At 34.6% G+C, this 19648-nt stretch overlaps 3 protein-coding genes across 4 annotated transcripts in view; 2 read left to right on the forward strand and 1 right to left on the reverse strand.

Annotated features, from left to right (window-relative positions):
* LOC134269624 (FAD-dependent oxidoreductase domain-containing protein 2-like) overlaps positions 1–7232 on the reverse strand; it is a 30391-nt gene extending 23159 nt beyond the window's left edge. The window contains exon 1 of one of the 2 annotated variants that reach the window (XM_062751829.1): positions 7131–7232. The gene's annotated coding sequence lies outside the window, so the exon portion shown is untranslated. Of the gene's footprint in view, positions 1–6967; positions 7047–7130 lie in introns of those variants that run through there. The other variant, XM_062751828.1, reaches the window with a different exon arrangement.
* Positions 7233–7481: 249 nt separating this feature from the next.
* On the forward strand, positions 7482–9134 carry LOC134269628 (uncharacterized). The gene is made up of 2 exons (XM_062751832.1): positions 7482–7720; positions 8502–9134. The coding sequence occupies exons 1-2, from the start codon at positions 7496–7498 to the stop codon at positions 8703–8705; spliced, it is 429 nt and encodes a 142-aa protein (XP_062607816.1). The 5' UTR covers positions 7482–7495; the 3' UTR covers positions 8706–9134.
* Positions 9135–10311: 1177 nt separating this feature from the next.
* On the forward strand, positions 10312–18930 carry LOC134269625 (ankyrin-3-like). The gene is made up of 10 exons (XM_062751830.1): positions 10312–10405; positions 10932–11534; positions 11797–11943; positions 12334–12447; positions 13031–13171; positions 13534–13659; positions 13859–13935; positions 15105–15231; positions 15898–16112; positions 16610–18930. The coding sequence occupies exons 1-10, from the start codon at positions 10363–10365 to the stop codon at positions 17189–17191; spliced, it is 2175 nt and encodes a 724-aa protein (XP_062607814.1). The 5' UTR covers positions 10312–10362; the 3' UTR covers positions 17192–18930.
* The last annotated feature ends 718 nt before the right edge of the window (positions 18931–19648 follow it).

Consider the following 19648-nt stretch of genomic DNA (forward strand, 5'->3'; position numbering starts at 1 on the left):
ACATATGCTGCACCTTTTTTTTAAATTCAATTTCGCAAATATAGCTTTTTTTGCTAATTTATATAAAACTGAACTTACAAATTAAAAAATAAACTGATATGGTATCATGAAACTAAGACGTAAATTGCCAAAATTCAAATACATCAAATTGTCATCTAATTGTGGGACTTACCTGTATCAGCTCAATGTATAAACTGATACAGTAAAACCCAAACACAACACGAGATAGAAACAGACCGCCCAGTCTCTGACCTGTCAATCATCCAGCAAAATATTTAATTTTCTGCGTTCGCATCAATACCATAGAAGTCATAATCAGTTATCCATGAGAAATAAGGGCTTTTTTATTAAATGGGAGTATAAGCTACACAGAACCCTAAAAATCAATATACACTGAGTTTTGTTAAAGACCTATATACACTCTATGATTCCACCAGAGACTTTAAGAATATTTATCAGTCTTGAATCTCTTTTTTTTTACTTTGACAAGTGCTTGCATATAGTCCTGAATGGAAATACATGTAATAGTGGCAGAATATAATTTGGCAACAGTACAACATACAAAGAATTAAGAAGAGCTGTATTTTACTGAAATTTCTAATATTTTAGTGATTTCTTGTTGAATTTACGTATATGTCATTTATAATCAGGTGTTTTTGTTGTGTTTTTTTTTTAATATTTTGCATGCCGACCACAAACCCTTAAGGCTTTTTATCTATACTTTAAAAACATCATTAACACCCACTCTGTAAACTTGTTATACTTACTTCATTTAAAGAAATTTATTGTACAAAGTACCATTAAATCAAAAAGCTATTAACAAGGATTTTTCATGGATGACAGCCTAAATGTCAGGTACCACTGAAGCATACAAATTTTCAAAGATCTATAATTGCTAGCTATATATCAGTCTGAGATATGAATTCTAAATCTGACATTTATTTGATTTCCCAAACATCGATTTCCACATGGTGACAATTAATTTTTTTTTTTAAAGAATATTGGCATTTTTTTTTTTTTTTTTTTTTTTTCACAAAATTGTACTTGATCCTCCCAAAAACCTCCTTTATAACCGACTCTGTTTAAATTTAAAATAAATGTATATACATAACTTCTCAATATTTTTGCAGCAATAAAATAAACTTGCCATTAAGTTGAGTCCTTTAACTTTTTTTTTCTCATACCTTTAAAAACTTGCCCCAACAAAATTTAATTGCAGTTAAATTTACAAAGTATTTCATTCCTTCCATCATGTCCATTCAATCATACCTAAATAAATATTTTTTTAACTAAAAGACAGTTAGTAGACACAAGTTTTCAAATGTTTTAAAGAGGAAACGGGACAAATTTACACTTAAAGATACGCTGTAAGGAGGATGCATAAACCTACCGGTACTTGCTTTCCAGGAGACACCACTTGAATATGTTGAACAGTGTAAATAAAGCGGCTAGCTCATGTGTATTTATTATACTAGATACATGTACCCTTAAAATCCATTACTTATGGCTAGGTGGATGCATAAACCTACCGGTACTTGCTTTCCAGGAGACACCACTTGAATATGTTGAACAGTGTGACTAAAGTTGAAGCTCATGTGTATTTATTATACTAGATACATGTACCCTTAAAATCCATTACTTATGGCTAGGTGGATGCATAAACCTACCGGTACTTGCTTTCCAGGAGACACCACTTGAATATGTTGAACAGTGTGACTGAAGATGAAGCTCATGTGTATTTATTATATTAGATACATGTACCCTTAAAATCTTATCCATTACTTATGGCTAGGTTTCATGACAATTTTGATTTTTCTCTTCAAACCTGGGAGACAACTGGAAGAGCTAGGGTCTAAACTGACACCATATGTTTATGTAGCTTCTATTATAAATGAGTCTAAAAGTTCCTCTGTTCTTACAAGGTGGTCTGTCGAGATCATTTTGCAAGCAGAACTTTGCATCAACAATCTTTCATTATGGCCAAAGTAACTATATGAATCATAATTGTGTTCCTTTAATTATCATTTTAAATTATAGTGTTACTTTAATATGTATAGTTTGTTTCATGTCCATAAACTGCTACATGTGTACGCTTTACATGTATTTTTTTCCTCAAATAATTAAAATGGATTTTCTTGCTATATATAGAATTGGATAATTAATGCTATATGGAAAATCCTGATTCAAAAGTTTAGAGCTGCATCAAGATAATTTTTTTCCAGATCATTCTATATAATATTTACTTTAAAATAAATATTTTTTTCCAGATCATTTTATATTATGTTCACTTTAAATATCTGTTTCTTCTTTCCATCACATATGTTACCAAATATCAAAAACATGTTGAACATAAAACAGGTCTGACTAAATTATAAGTACACATACAAGTGTAGTTTCAGGATATCATTGACTGATAATGCTGCAACAGCAGGTACTCACTGTGCTCTCGGGAAGCTATAGTCTTAAAATGCAAAAAGGGAGAAAACCCCATTCCAAGAGAGATAACTCTAACATCCTGATTAGATTCTGTTAAATTTGTTTGAAATATTTCATTTTCATCACTTCATTTCATTATAACTTTTTTTAGAACCTAAAAAAAGCTGTCAAAAAATTAATAATTGCATATAATGGGATGGAAAACTGATGTTTAGGGGTTTGATCATTTTGACTAGATTATTTCAAAAGATATCTTAGAGGCAAAATTTTTAACCTCAAAATACAAAATCAAATATATTGGAAAAAAAACTGCAATTATTATTATAAAAAAATGATTTTTTTTAATGTGTAATTTGCTATATGGTTAAAGTACATGAGCTGCAAATAGTACATATTTCTCAGCAGAATCTCTAACTTTATGGGCTTACAACACACACAAATGTTTACACATGAATTGATATACATTTTTGGCCTGATTTTGAATGGATATGACATAATTATAAATTCCTAAAATACTAAGAAATTTTAATTTTTCTTATTAAACATAGGTTAAATATCAGTCGTTACTATGAAATTCTATATAAAATTTTGCTCCCATTTTTAACATTGTGACAAAATCTTGCATAAATTTCCCAGTTTACCTGGTAAACATTATTTAGCTTACTCAGTACTTATCAAAATGGCATTATCCTGTTATTGACTTCGCGAAGTCAATAAGTTTGACGTTGTTGACGTTAACGTCAAATTCTTACCTTTGGGTTCTTATGTGATTTTACACTTTTCCCCGATGTAAGAATTGCCTAAATATAGACAATAAATACATAAGACAATGATGACCTGTTTGCTTTTAAATTTATTTCACCTTAATTTAATGGCTTTATTCCGTTTATTCCTTTTGGCGGCATATTTTGGAAAAATGCATAAACGGAATAAACCAAATTATGATTTCTTGCACCTTACTTTTATGGCTTTATTCCGTTTATTCCTTATGGCGACATATTTTGGACAAATACACAAACGGAATAAACCAAATTATGATTTCTGGTACTTTAATTTTATGACTTTATTCCGTTTATTCCTTATGGCGACATATTTTGGAGAAATACATAAACGGAATAAACCAAATTATGATTTCTTGTACTTTAATTTCATGGCTTTATTTCGTTTATTCCTTATGGCGACATATTTTGGAGAAATGCATAAACGGAATAAACCAAATTATGATTTCTTGTACTTTAATTTTATGGCTTTATTCCGTTTATCCCTTATGGCGACATATTTTGGAGAAATACATAAACGGAATAAACCAAATTATGAATTCTTGCACCTTACTTTTATAACTTTGTTCCGTTTATTCCTTTTAATAAAAATGCATAAATGGAACAAATCAAATTAGTTCTAGGCTAACATGCATCGCTTTTTACTCCTGTTATTTGATTCGCTTTTCATTTAAACGTGCATTTTTAAGAATGATCCCCCCCCAAAAAAACCAAGCCCCATTTTTATTTTATCTCTCCCCCAAAGAAACCCTTTTCCCGGGGAAATCTTCCCCTTCTTGTACCTTTTAGAATGATATCCCTCTCTCTATATATACTCCTGTTATTTGATACGCTTTCAGTGACATACATAAACTTTAAATAGTACCTCCGTCTCTCTATATATATACTCCTGTTATTTGATTCGCGAATCAAATTAGTTCTGGGCTTTACTTGCGTCGCTATTTACTCCTGTTATTTGATTCGATTTTCATTTAAATGTGCATTTTTAAGAATGATCCCCCCAAAAAAATCAAGCCCCATTTTTATTTTATCTCTCCCCCAAAGAAACCCTTTTCCCGGGGAAATCTTCCCCTTCTTGTACCTTTTAGAATGATATCCTTCTCTATATATATATACTCCTGTTATTTGATACGCTTTCAGTGAAATACATACACTTTAAATAGTACCTCCGTCTCTCTATATATACTCCTGTTATTTGATTCGCGAATCAAATTAGTTCTGGGCTTTACTTGCGTCGCTATTTACTCCTGTTATTTGATTCCCTTTTCATTAAAACGTGCATTTTTAAGAATGATCCCCCCCAAAAAACCAAGCCCCATATTTATTTTATCTCTCCCCCAAAGAAACCCTTTTCCCGGAGAAATCTTCCCCTTCTTGTACCTTTTAGAATGATATCCGTCTCTCTATATATACTCCTGTTATTTGATTCACTTTCAGTGAAATACATACACTTTAAATAGTACCTCCGTCTCTCTATATATACTCCTGTTATTTGATTCGCGAATCAAATTAGTTCTGGGCTTTACTTGCGTCGCTATTTACTCCTGTTATTTGATTCCCTTTTCATTTAAACGTGCATTTTTAAGAATGATCCCCCCAAAAAAAACCAAGCCCCATTTTTATTTTATCTCTCCCCCAAAGAAACCCTTTTCCCGGGGAAATCTTCCCCTTCTTGTACCTTTTAGAATGATATCCGTCTCTCTATATATACTCCTGTTATTTGATACGCTTTCAGTGAAATACATACACTTTAAATAGTACCTCCGTCTCTCTATATATACTCCTGTTATTTGATTCGCGAATCAAATTAGTTCTGGGCTTTACTTGCTTCGCTATTTACTCCTGTTATTTGATTCGCTTTTCATTAAAACGTGCATTTTTAAGAATGATCCCCCCAAAAAAACCAAGCCCCATTTTTATTTTATCTCTCCCCCAAAGAAACCCTTTTCCCGGGGAAATCTTCCCCTTCTTGTACCTTTTAGAATGATATCCGTCTCTCTATATATACTCCTGTTATTTGATTCGCTTTCAGTGAAATACATACACTTTAAATAGTACCTCCGTCTCTCTATATATACTCCTGTTATTTGATTCGCGAATCAAATTAGTTCTGGGCTTTACTTGCGTCGCTATTTACTCCTGTTATTTGATTCGATTTTCATTTAAATGTGCATTTTTAAGAATGATCCCCCCCAAAAAAATCAAGCCCCATTTTTATTTTATCTCTCCCCCAAAGAAACCCTTTTCCCGGGGAAATCTTCCCCTTCTTGTACCTTTTAGAATGATATCCCTCTCTATATATATATACTCCTGTTATTTGATACGCTTTCAGTGAAATACATACACTTTAAATAGTACCTCCGTCTCTCTATATATACTCCTGTTATTTGATTCGCGAATCAAATTAGTTCTGGGCTTTACTTGCGTCGCTATTTACTCCTGTTATTTGATTCCCTTTTCATTAAAACGTGCATTTTTAAGAATGATCCCCCCCAAAAAACCAAGCCCCATATTTATTTTATCTCTCCCCCAAAGAAACCCTTTTCCCGGAGAAATCTTCCCCTTCTTGTACCTTTTAGAATGATATCCGTCTCTCTATATATACTCCTGTTATTTGATTCGCTTTCAGTGAAATACATACACTTTAAATAGTACCTCCGTCTCTCTATATATACTCCTGTTATTTGATTCGCGAATCAAATTAGTTCTGGGCTTTACTTGCGTCGCTATTTACTCCTGTTATTTGATTCCCTTTTCATTTAAACGTGCATTTTTAAGAATGATCCCCCCAAAAAAAACCAAGCCCCATTTTTATTTTATCTCTCCCCCAAAGAAACCCTTTTCCCGGGGAAATCTTCCCCTTCTTGTACCTTTTAGAATGATATCCGTCTCTCTATATATACTCCTGTTATTTGATACGCTTTCAGTGAAATACATACACTTTAAATAGTACCTCCGTCTCTCTATATATACTCCTGTTATTTGATTCGCGAATCAAATTAGTTCTGGGCTTTACTTGCTTCGCTATTTACTCCTGTTATTTGATTCGCTTTTCATTAAAACGTGCATTTTTAAGAATGATCCCCCCAAAAAAACCAAGCCCCATTTTTATTTTATCTCTCCCCCAAAGAAACCCTTTTCCCGGGGAAATCTTCCCCTTCTTGTACCTTTTAGAATGATATCCGTCTCTCTATATATACTCCTGTTATTTGATTCGCTTTCAGTGAAATACATACACTTTAAATAGTACCTCCGTCTCTCTATATATACTCCTGTTATTTGATTCGCGAATCAAATTAGTTCTGGGCTTTACTTGCGTCGCTATTTACTCCCGTTATGTGATTCGCTTCATGGTGAAATACAAAGGCTTTAAATACCCTTGTCGAACGATATATACTCCTGTTATTTGTTTCACTTCAGTGGGTAAAATAGTTGTAAACAATGTGAACATTACGAACCCAGCATTGAAACTGTTATAAGCGATATGAAAATCTGAGAATGTTGGAAGTATAAAAATGACCTGGGATGAATTTGACGTTAACGTCAACAACTTCGCGAAGTCAATAACAGGATAATGCCATCAAAATATAAACCTATATGAGAAATATTGCTGGGTGATTTCTTAGAAAAAGTTTGTGCCAGACCTGCAAAAATTCGGCATTCATTAAAAAACATTTTTCAAGAAAAAAATACAATGAAAAAAAATTAAACTTATGACTTACTTCTAATATCAATATATACAAAATATGTACCTTTGTGGTTTACCTGTTGAACACTTGAACAGTTGAACTTTCGATAGGATACTTCTCTAAACACAGTTATGCTTTATATTGAAAACGCAAATTACATTTGTACAATGTGCTTATGTATACAAAATTTGCTTCCTTCATTGTAATTTACTTCCTAGCTACTGACCTTTTTTATAAAGAAACCAGGAAATTTTTGAGTAGTTGGACATGTTCTTAGAATACTTGGAGAAATGTTTACGTAAATTTGTCCATATAACCCTAGAAACGTCCCGAAAGACTTTTATTAAACACGTAAAACAATATTGTATTCGTTTTATTTTTCTGTTATCATATTTTCTTCTTAACATTTTCATACAGTTGTACTTTTCTAAGCATAATTGTAAATTTAGATTTAAATTCATATGTTACGTGCAAAATACTTCGAAATAGCTTTAAAATTTAAAATCAGGTCATTAGTGATATATCCGTCTTGCTCTGGTTTATAATTTAGTGTTCACCCTTTACTTCCGATGAGAAATTTAACCCTACAACATGAAAATAATTCGAAGGGTACTTCAATTTTCGCACTTTTCTTTTAGATATAGGACGTTCAAGAGCTTGAATTCACATGCAAATGATCGACTGAGGTATGGGTTACAATGTTTTAATCGCGTCCCAATCATCTGTTACTCCAATCTGAGTGATCATGATGTGAAAAAGCGCACAGAAGAGTTGACTGATTGTTTTATGGAGGCCAGAGAACTCATGCAGGATGCTGTAAGTTCTAGTTATCTTAAATATAAATTAGTATCTGTCATTTGTAAATATACAAAAATGCCATACTAATTCAAAAGCAGCAAAACTAGATGAAAGGAAGGTTAATCAATTAAACGTACGATTCCACCATTAAGTATAACAGTTTCTTGATATAGCTTCATAGAGCTTGAAATAAGTATAAAACATATCGAGATTACGAACAGTATTCAAGATCAAAAGTCCATAAAACAATACAAAATAGGAACAGAGCAAACACAGACCTCCAAAACATGAGAGGTGGGATCGGGTGTCATGGGGGAGTGAGCATCCCCTGCTGATAATGCTACTATAGTATATAGCTTGATTTAGATGTATGCATTTTTCAGCTTCTGAGAAAAGTCACACTTGGGTACTGCTATATTTTTAAACTTTGACAGGAATGGAGAAAAATGTGACAAACCAGAAGGGATTGATTCAAAGCCATACACATTGAATCTCCAGTCAGGTGATCTACTGAGCTATCTGGTCACCACCTGACTCTTTCAGGGAAAATACAATTCTTGATTGTTTTTCTTATCCCTCAACCAATCACATTACCGGTAATACTCTCTATGACAAAAAGCCCGTAACAAGTGCATTATAATTGCAACCTTATGTTGTAATGATGCTGACAAATGAGATCGTAAGGTTACCCATTTTCCACTAATATTACAGACAAAACACATTTTTAATTTTGCCATAAGAGGTAGGGACTCATATTTATTTCTAAAACATTTAATTCTTGTTATTTCTACTTTTACAGCAGGAAAGCATGAACACAGTGTACTTCACAGAAGACATGCAAGAGGCTTCAAAGGCAGTCGCTGATACAATTAAATTGTATGAAAAATTTCTAATAGAATTAAATGAAAATCAAAAAAAGGAAGTGACTAGAACAATTGGACTCAAAATGGCAGAACTCAGGGCTCAGTACTCAGCAATGGAGGAAGAATTAAAGGCAGAGTAATATCATGATAAAAATTTAATATGATTATATATTTGTTTGTTTCAGGAACACTTTGAATTTGAAAATATCAGCGTTTGCTATTGTTGTTTTTTGAAAAATTAAAACATGTAATTTCATTTTATGAAAGTAATAATTCAATGTCAAATTTGTCCATTGTGTCAATATTTTGTCACAGAACCTAAAAGATAAAATTTATAAAGGGTTTGAGTATTATTTGTAGACCAACCATGTATAAAATATACCTTCTCGATATTTATGTTTGTAAGATTTTGTTTTTTTTTTTGGAATTTGATTTTGATCTGTATTTTCTAGTGTAAGTAGATAACTGTGTATACATTTTGAGCTATTAAGAAATTACATGTTTTTTATAATTAAGTGTTGAACACTAATTGACTAAAGTTACAGTAGATAAAATCTTATAAAATTGAATGAATGGTGTGTTTTTGTGTATTTTTAATTTTTATGCACCTTGATCGATAAATCCAGGGTGTATATTGTTTTTGTCCTGTCTGTTTGTCTGTTTATCTGTTTGTTTCAGGCACGTAGCATCGGGGGGGGGGGGGGGAGCTATCCCCCTTTTCCCCCAACATTACTTTTACTATTGAAAATGTTCATTGAAAGGCTTGTTGGCTCCCCACTTTTTAGTACAGTAAAGTGATATCTGGGGAATTAGTATTGTATGCAAAAAAAATTGGTACTGAAAGAATTTGGCAGTGAAAACAGTTGGACCCCCAGAATCAAATGACGTGTTACAAGTAAAATTAAATTATTAGTTTATATCCAATGTCTTACATACAATGACACTAATACTGTAATAACATTTAAATTGTTACTTTACAGTTAAATTATCAGGTAATAATTTAATTTTAGTTGTAACACGTCATTTGATTGGGTAAAAGATTTAATCCATTTTGTATAACATAAGTTGCCTACATCACAATGAGTTACGTAGTTGAATTCAGCTTCATTCCTTAAATCATTTCCACAGAAAAATGACAATTGGGATTTATAATGGGTGTATAAAAGTAAATCTGGATCCATTAAAGTATGGTCCTTCCTTAACATTAAGGTAGGTTCAGGCTCTTAAATATTTCCGTCAAACTAATTTTTTCATTGGAATACTTTAAATAACTCATAATTAAACTATAACCAAACTGCCCGTAAAAGACATACCTTTGTGCGCTTATTTTTATGAGTAATTCATATATATATTCAATGTCTTACATGCATAATGACACGATATGCATGTTATCCGTGTAACATTTAAATATTTTCTTTACAATTAAATCATCATGTAGTAAAATCATTTCCATAGAAAAGTGACAATAAGGATTTATAATGGGTGTGTAAATGTAAAACTGGATCCGTAAAAGTGCGGACCTATCCTTAAACTGTTGTAATAAAATGATTTTTTTTCACAGATGAAAGGATTTGTTATAACAAGTTGTTATAATACATTCATAAAAGATATCTCTGTGGCCATAATGTGTTTTCTTACTATATAATTTATTAAACCCCGATAACACTCATCATTAATCTGTCAAATCTGAGTGTTGGGAATGAATATGATGGAATATTTTATGGAACGAGCTAATCAATTTTCCTAAAAACGCAGAGGGGTTCCGAAAATAAACACAAGTAAGATAACTCTTGCGCCATGACTGACAATGGTGAACTACGAATTCGCGATAGATCGCAAGGTATTGTAGAAATTGTGCAGTTATTTTTCCGTTGTCTGCATTTTTTATATCAGCCTTGTTGATAAATTCAAATGAATTTCATTTCAGTTTTAATGCAATGCATATCGAACAAGGCCATATAAGGAAAAGAATGCATGGCATGCTAAAACGAGAAAAAACTGCAGACGAATTTTCAACGCAATTAATTTTAAAGTAAACTTTAAAACAAGTTAAAGTATATTTTTATGATAACATTATTGACAATGGCACTAAAATTGAACTGTAACAAAGTTTTATTTAAGTGACAGGGAGAAATAGAATTAAGTTGAAAAGGGGAGGGCAAGACATTCCATTCCTTCAGAGTTTTGAAAATTGAGGTATTTTTTTTTTATTTCAAGAAAGTGCATCTCCACTATTCTCACACATGCTATACAGTCTAACATATGTGTAACCAAAGTAAATACTAAATAATGGATATAGTACATGTAGTATAAATGATGCATTTAAAGTCTGAAGTGCTAATTTAGAAACTTTTATTCAATTTCAGATAAATCTCGGAACGGATTTGAAAAAAGAGAAAAGAGGAGGAGAATTCGAAAGCTTCAAGATGCGATTCTTCAAAGAGACCAAATAAAAATACAGGAATTACTAGAAGAGGATTTTGAAGTAGATTTTCAGTATAGGGGTCAGACAGCTCTTCAGCTGGCCGTGAAAGAAGGCGAATACAAAATATGTCAGAAACTGATGGAGAAAGGGGCAAATGTCAATGTTTCTGATGCTCAGAAAAACAGCGTACTGAACACAGCCTGTTGGAAAGGCCTCACAGATATTGTAAAATTACTAGTCAAAAGCGGAGCAGATCTCAATGCTCAAAATGATCACGAATCTACCCCACTGTACACCGCAGCTTATAAAGGGTATCTGGATATTGTCAGTGTCCTAGTGGATTCACAGTGTGACCTTGACCTTCCGAATGCTCAATGTCAATCCCCGTTACATGCAGCAGTGAGGAATGAACATGTTGGGTGTGTCCAGAGGCTAGTTGATGCTGGATGTGACATAAACTTCATTGATACAGATTTCAATTCACCTCTCATGGTGGCAAGTGAATTAGGTTTCACAGAAGTGGCTAGAATTCTTCTTGATAAAGGTTTATATCTCTAAAAATTATTTTCATGCAATATAGATTCTTAATTTTAAACACCAATGCAATATTAAAGACTGAACATAAATTTTCAAAAGTTTATCATGGAGAATGAGTATTTTTCCTTGTTACGTGCATGTACTTCTGTTGTTCAGTTTAAAGCAGTTCTTCATTCTGTCATGTACGATCCCCAGGGATAGGTATTTTTGAAATATCTGCAAATGTAAATTAATATGATTTTAATATTATTTTCTTAATATAATTTCAGGAGCAAAAGTCAATTTAAAGAATAGATCCAGTGAAACAGCAATTTTATTGGCTGCCAATGAAGGCCATAGTGATATCATTAAAGAACTGGCCAATCACAGAGCTGATGTCAATTTAACTACAACTAGTGGCAAGGTACCTCTGATAGGTAGGTAAAGGAATCAGAAATCTTTGGGGTGATGGGGGTGGGGTGAAAATGTGACAATAGTACATGTATACAGTTATGGAATTGGTATGAGGGAAATAGCAAATTTGTGGTTCCCCGAGGGAAATAGTTTCCTGCGGAGGGGAACCATAAATTTACTATTTCCAGAGTACCCATTCCATAACTGTTTTATTATTCTGAAACAATCATAGGCATTAATAAAACTAAATAATCATGAGAGTGTAGCTCTGATTTTTCAGGGCATAGTCCTCAGATGGAAGAAATAGTCTCTTCTCGGGGAAATAAAGAGTTTTATGGTATTAATTGTCTATAGAGTTAAACAGTAGAGGTATAATAATATTTCTCACCTGTAATGATTTGTGACATTTTCAGAGTCTATATCAGGATCTCATTGGAACTCAGCCACAGCCCTAATACAGGCTAGAGCAGATGTCAACCAAACAGACAAACACAAACAAGCTCCAATTCATGCTGCAATCAGACAAGGTTTGAAGCATTTTGTTGTCAAACTAATGTACTAGATATAACTATTTCTAGTATTCAATTCATTTATTGACAACACCATCATACACTGGCATATAGTCATGAATACAACAATTAACATACATAAAATAAAATATCAAAGAAAGCATATCAGGTTTGTTGAAGGTTTTCTTTCCTAATATCAAAGCACTTTTTCAAAAAGTTACATACTCTCGTAGCAGTTTCAATACTTGTAGGGTTGATAATGTCAATAATAGGGTTTTCGTTCATGTAACATTGAGCATTAAATATATTGTAATATATTGTAATCTACATTGAATTAATACAATCGTATTAGATATTAGTGTTTGCAGTTATGATGGAATGATTAGTCCCAGACAGTACCTATTATTGCCCCATTTGTGTGCAATACTTTCTTGTATTAACAAGAACTTTCCAAATTCTTCATGGCATATGCTTTCTGCTTGCAGTTGGAGGAGGATATCATTAAAAAATGAAATCTTCTAAAAGATGTCAACTACATTCAATTTTAAAAACGTGACTAAAATTTCTTTGAATTGTTTTTATGAAATGTAAATTTTTTCAGTGTCTAGTGTGTTTGGTCGGGAGTTTGACCGGCAGGCTATGGAGATTGTGAAGGAGTTGATCAACAGAGGAGCAGATATCAATAAGCAGGACTCCCAGGGCTGGACACCGCTGTATCAGAGTGCTTATGCAGGAAACTTAGGTACAAGGGCAGCATGCATGCTTTAGAGGTACACATATCAGTGAATACAGTACAATGCTGGTATTGCATAAATTTACAAGTGTGCATTAGATGTACACATACCATTGATGCATGTAATACAATAAGATGCTGGTTACTAACATTAATTTACAAGCATTTTTGATTTGTAATGAAAGATAATATTAATAAGAAGGACAAATTTCCTTGTACAGATCAAGTATAGCAATATGAATTGTGCCATTTATAATGCAAAAATGATTATTGTCAAAGAATCAAAATGACAATGTTCTTTCAATATCTTGATTTTGTATAAAGACTATATGTAGTTTTCCTCATTGCAAAAGAAATCTGTGTATTTGTAGAGTTATCTACCCTGTTGTTAGATCGGAAGGCAGATGTAAACATAGCCACCAGCTCCGGCGATACAGTTTTACATGCTGGGGTCTATGGAAACAATGGCACACTTGTGGATTTGTTGATAGCTGCTGGTAGGTTCTAAAAAATCAAATTAGTTACTGCCACTTTCTCTTAAAATTTATTTAAAATTCTATGATGTATTTCATTTGGAATTATGCATTTGTGAAAATCTTAAATGCAAAGTTAACTTCCTTATTTCTCTGTAAAAAAAACTTCTCACAAAATATTGAAATCCCATCAGAAAAAATGACAATGAGATTATAATTTCAGGTTGCAGAGTGAATGAAGTCAACAAGAAAGGGGAAAGTCCCTTGTTTTCAGCAATTTTGTCGAGAGTCAACATCAAGGTATACACATGCCATGGATATTTAAAAAAAAGAAGCAGTGGCGGATTCAGGGGGGTTTGGGGGGTTCGGGGAAAACCCCCCGCTCATTGAATTTTTTTGTTCTTTTTTTACAAGTGTCATTTCATCATTTTGTTGCATTGATAAGACTCTAATAAACATGAACCCTTTGTTTTTACAACTGTGAAATATACAACTACGTAACAGGAAATCACTTTCCACTTGAACGCACACAATACACAGGTAATCAACAGAGAGAGTGCCTCAGAGATCGGGTAGTCTGTGCATCTAGTGAAGTCACAAGGTCACAGTACAATGTAGTCAGCTACCAACAACAGAAAACTGCATAGTTACAGTGCTGCTCAGTAATATTCTTTTGCTGATAAAATGCATGTCTTTTAAACTATGGATAAACTATTATTTAGTTTTTGTTACTGTTTTAAAAATTAAAATTAATATATTTTTTTTAACAAAACCAGGTTGGCTTAGCAAACCCCTCTAGTTTTGACAGATTCTCCAGTTAAATTTATGTAATTTTTTCTTCAGTTTGAAATTTCATTAATTGAACACATGTGTTTATATTCCAAATCATATTAACAGTATATACTCAAGTAAGTTGAAAAGCACTAGTTAGCGATTCTGAAAATAATTCAATTTTTATTTTTTTTAGTGTTTAAAAATTTTGCACATTAGACTAATTATATCTTGGAAGTCAACTTGACAGGACTAAATTAATTGTAGGTGCATATAAAGTAAAGACAACTTGAACTCAACTGCTTGCATTCCTAAAATTGGCAGATTTAACAATTTTTTAAAGCAAAGTCTAAAGTCTTGTGTTAAAGTTAAATTAAATTGAAAACATTTTATAAAGAAATTGTGATGATCAATCTTTAAGAAAGCTACAAAAAGTACCCCCAAATGCTGAAAAATGCACCATTTAGAACCATTTAAAGCAAAATTTTAATTTTGAACCCCCACCTATGGGAGGGGGATACCCCCTCCAATGCCCTCCCCCTTCGGCCCTTTGGGCCTCAACCCCCCCCCCCCCCCCCCCCCCCCCCCCACACACATGAACTTCTGGATCCGCCACTGTGAAGTCATTAACGTTTACCTGCTGATATAATTTTACTATTCATACCAAACTTATAAAGTTTCTTTATTTAAATTTGTAGATTATCAAAGCCTTGATCAGTGCTGGGAGTAACCTGGATTTGAAGGAGAAAACCCAGCAACTGACGTCACTCCATGAAGCCATAATTCAACATTACACAGAAGCTGCCCTCCTCCTCATTAACTCAGGTATTACAGGTGTTTCAGTCTATAAATATAGTAAGAAATATTGTCCATGACCTTGATTCATTCATTGCTGTAAAAGATCATCTGAGACATTTGTGGTTATAATGAGCAAGGATGCCTTTACCAAAATTGTGAAAACCATGGCTGTTGGTTCAAAGGTTCTGGTGTTAGTATGGAGTTCTATTAAATAGTGAAAATACATTAATTCTTTAAAAATACTCTCCTTGATCTGCACCTTGATATTGAGCAAACAAAGTGCATCGTTATGATAGCAAGGGTGCCTCTTTCAAAACTATGAAAGTGATGACCCCCTGGATCAGGTGTTCTGGAATTAATTCAACAAACCATGCATCACTGACCAAATTCTTTGTGCTGAATACTTTTTATCTCTGACAGTTGAAACAAATAGAGGGGATGTTGTGTTATTGGTTGATTCTTGAAGACACTAATGTATTGATTGTTATGCTTCTATATCTTAACAATGTTACATACACATAGACACAAAAATCTGGGAAATTTATTAATATTTCTGATAAAGAAAATAATTTCAAATGATGTTTTAATATATTAGTTTAAATGAAATTTGAATTTCTTGAAAGTTTAAACCATTTGTCTACTGGTAACAGGCCAATGAATATTTTAATACTGGTAGTTACTGATAAACCACAGGTTGTGATGCCAATGCCAGAAATGCTAGAGGCCAGACCCCCCTGTACACGGCCTGTGAGAAAGGTAACGTACAGGTGGTAGAGCAGCTCCTGTCCCTCCCCATGGTCAGTACCAAGGGGACAAAGGCTTCCACCATCCCCCTCCACATAGCTACGGTCAACAACTTCTCCCACATCGTACAACAGCTGATTGATGCCAACTGTGACATACATGTGGTAGGTACAAGGAATATTACCGTAATGCTACATGTATGGTAGATGTAGATGATCATGTGATATCCTCAGATCATTGTTTTCTATTTCTTAGGAATGATGAGATTGTTATTTAATGATTTTATCAATAGCTGATAATCAGATTCCTAACATTGCACCCTCTGCATAATCCTTGATTTGTAAAAAACTTAAACTTGCACCCTATTTAAGGATGATAAAATCATGGTTATATTGGAAGGATGAAGATAGTCTTAATTTCCAGTGCACCATTCATAACTGTGCCATGAAAATTAAATGTTCTGTATAGATCTAAATGTGCAACACATACGTACATGTATCTTTAACGCACAGAGAGCAAGTAGTGTCAGGAAAGATAACTCCACTAAGCTAGTTCTTCTGTTTCATGGGTCATAGTTTTCTAATAAATTTTTAAAAAAGAGCTGGTTCCAGTTAACCATTATACAGCATATATTGACATTTTTCTGTATTTTTCTTAACAGATGAATGAGAAAGGATTGACTCCAATTATGTCAGCCACAAATGAGAACAGTACAAGAGTCGCCAAGATTTTAATCAAGAATGGCTGTGACCTCGAATCCCACTGTAGAGAGAAGAAATTAATGGTGTGTTGTCTCCTATACCAGGACTCTCACCCTCATTTTGAACTGGAGCCCCTATTCTTAGCCCTCACTCACAAAAACATCAAATTAATTCAACTGTACTTAAAATGCTACAGTAAAAGACCAGGGCGTGTTATCAAACTTTTATCCAACATTTTAAGGACTTCGCAGGAATTAATGACACACTTTTCTGCTGAGGAGAAAAAGGAAATTTTGGAGATTTTTTCAAAAAGTTTGAAGACGCCGCTATCTTTACAAGAAATTTGCCGTTGTCATGTCAGGTTGTTTGTAAGGCATCCTTTTCTTAAGAATGTGGAGACATTGCCTATAGCTAGTAAATTGAAAGACTACATTAGGATGGAAGAGGTTCTGAACATCTCCAGTGAAGATGATGATGAGGAAGAACTAAGGAATGCTGGGAAATTTACTTTTGTTGGCAGACATTTGCCTTATGAGTTGTAAATACTCACTGTTGTTGAAAAGAGGATTGAGTCTCTCTAAAACATGATTTTTTTGTTTGAAATCCTTCATCAGCTTTTTGACTTTGAATTTTTGGCATTCATATATTTATCCGATATTTACCCCTTTGTCCTGTGGATATTTTTTTGATATTCCACAGTTAAGTGTTCTGATTAGGGAGTGCATCTATATACTGTAAACCAATTAACTTTCATTCGCGACGACTTTATTTTGCGATTTACTACGGGGTAACTATAGTTTGCGGCGATTAATTTTCGCGATCAAGCCTTTGAATCTGTTGTAAATGGACACAGGGACTATAAGGACGGGTTCGCGGGCGGGCAAGAAATATTCGTGACGATAAGGCTCTCGCGAACCTCACGAAAATTTCTCGCACACGAATAAAAGTTGGTTTACAGTATCAAATATTTGATACATATCGATATTTAAGAATGTATCATTTGGAAAAAATAACTTCTAATATGTATCTGATAGGCAGATTTTCTTATAATTCTGTGAAAAAGTTAGGAATTTCAATCAGCAAACGTTATATTTTTCACTGTTTTGAATTAAAATTGATCAATAATGTTATAATTATTAAGGAGATAACACATCTTAGATAAATATTTTAAAGCACATACACTTCTTTATTTAACATGTTGTTTTCACAGTCATTAAAAGTTTGAATTTGAAGTGTGTTTTGATATGACACTGAGACAAGAACTTCTAAAAAGGTTATAAAAAAAATAGTTTTTTTTAATATAAAATTCATGCATTAAATTAATTATAAGACTTTTTTATAGACTTTTAAAGAATCCAGTATATTGAATATAGCTTTATAAAATATTGTATTCTATTGTATCAATTTTTTTTTGCTCAATACACAGCCCTATAATTGTGATGTCATAATGGTTTTTGCCCTAGCATGATGAAGTAATATAAAGTGGAGTCCTTTATAAAAAAAAAGTGTAAAACATTGATTTTGAAGTATTAAACATGGGATAAAAAGAATCTCCAATGATTTGTAGTCTATTATGACTTTCATCCAAATCGTGTGTCGCCAAGGCTCGGGGATAAAAAAAACACCCTCAATTCGTTGGATAAAAATCATATCCTACAAATCATGGGAGATCCTATATATATACACCACTTTTCAGTGACACTCATTATAATACCAGTATATGAAGATCTTCTGGGATTTTCTTAATGTTGGTTGTGAATGCATACTATAAACGTTTACAAGATATCATGCATAGCAAAAGACAGATAAAATTTAGAAAATTTTTATAGCAGGAACAAAGATCTCTGACATCACAGAAGTTTCTTCTTGAAGTGGATTACTATAGTATATATTATAGAGCATAAACTTTGGTACAATTTAAAAAAAATGATGGCAAGGAAAAACTTAAATGCATGTTATAGTATTTTTATAATACATTTTATTTTATTTATTTTTAATTTTATTATTAGTATTATTATTTTTCTATAATGTTGAATATAGGAAGGAGAAAAAGCCTCTTAGTATCTCACAGTTCAATGTAATTTCCTGAGAAAATGGTCCTGAAAAAAAAAATCACAATTTTTGTTAGGTTAATATCTGGCTTTAATTTTCCATAAATCTCTGGTTGAATTTCTAGCTTTCAAGGCTCATTTTTTATGGAAATTCAGTTATGTACTTGCTTACAGCTGTTGCTTATGTTTACTCTGTGGCATTTTGATGATTAAATACATTCTACCTGGTATTCTTGATCTTTTGAAATTATAACTTGAAGAACAATTCAGTATAAAGGATTTATTATACCCCACGCAACTAGTTGCGGGCGCGCGCGCGCGCGCGCGCGCGCGCGCGCGCGCGCGCGCGCGCGCGCGCGCGCGCGCGCGCGCGCGCGCGCGCGCGCGCGCGCGCGCGCGCGCGCGCGCGCGCGCGCGCGCGCGCGCGCGCGCGCGCGCGCGCGCGCGCGCGCGCGCGCGCGCGCGCGCGCGCGCGCGCGCGCGCGCGCGCGCGCGCGCGCGCGCGCGCGCGCGCGCGCGCGCGCGCGCGCGCGCGCGCGCGCGCGCGCGCGCGCGCGCGCGCGCGCGCGCGCGCGCGCGCGCGCGCGCGCGCGCGCGCGCGCGCGCGCGCGCGCGCGCGCGCGCGCGCGCGCGCGCGCGCGCGCGCGCGCGCGCGCGCGCGCGCGCGCGCGCGCGCGCGCGCGCGCGCGCGCGCGCGCGCGCGCGCGCGCGCGCGCGCGCGCGCGCGCGCGCGCGCGCGCGCGCGCGCGCGCGCGCGCGCGCGCGCGCGCGCGCGCGCGCGCGCGCGCGCGCGCGCGCGCGCGCGCGCAGGTATAATGTTTTTGACCCGTCCGTCAGTCAGTCAGTCAGTCCGTCAGTCAGTCCTCTTTTTTTGTCAGCGCAACTCCTCATAAACCGCTGCACAGAATTTTGTCAAACTTTGCAGGTATTTAGGACACAATGTGTAGA

The sequence above is a fragment of the Saccostrea cucullata genome, unplaced genomic scaffold (genome assembly GCF_032062105.1).
Source record: "Saccostrea cucullata isolate Sc308-1 unplaced genomic scaffold, CSIRO_AGI_Scuc_v1 ctg803, whole genome shotgun sequence".
Classification (NCBI taxonomy): domain Eukaryota; kingdom Metazoa; phylum Mollusca; class Bivalvia; order Ostreida; family Ostreidae; genus Saccostrea; species Saccostrea cuccullata.

What these genes read in the sequence shown, in the direction of transcription:
- LOC134269628 (XM_062751832.1), top strand. Translation starts at nt 7,496, where the DNA reads ATGAAAATAATTCGAAGGGTACTTCAATTTTCGCACTTTTCTTTTAGA. An exon ending in GAGAACTCATGCAGGATGCT is followed by an intron (nt 7,721 to 8,501) that starts GTAAGTTCTAGT and finishes CTACTTTTACAG; the next exon opens with CAGGAAAGCATGAACACAGT.
- LOC134269625 (XM_062751830.1), top strand. Translation starts at nt 10,363, where the DNA reads ATGACTGACAATGGTGAACTACGAATTCGCGATAGATCGCAAG. An exon ending in TCATGCTGCAATCAGACAAG is followed by an intron (nt 12,448 to 13,030) that starts GTTTGAAGCATT and finishes AAATTTTTTCAG; the next exon opens with TGTCTAGTGTGTTTGGTCGG. An exon ending in TGCTTATGCAGGAAACTTAG is followed by an intron (nt 13,172 to 13,533) that starts GTACAAGGGCAG and finishes GTGTATTTGTAG; the next exon opens with AGTTATCTACCCTGTTGTTA.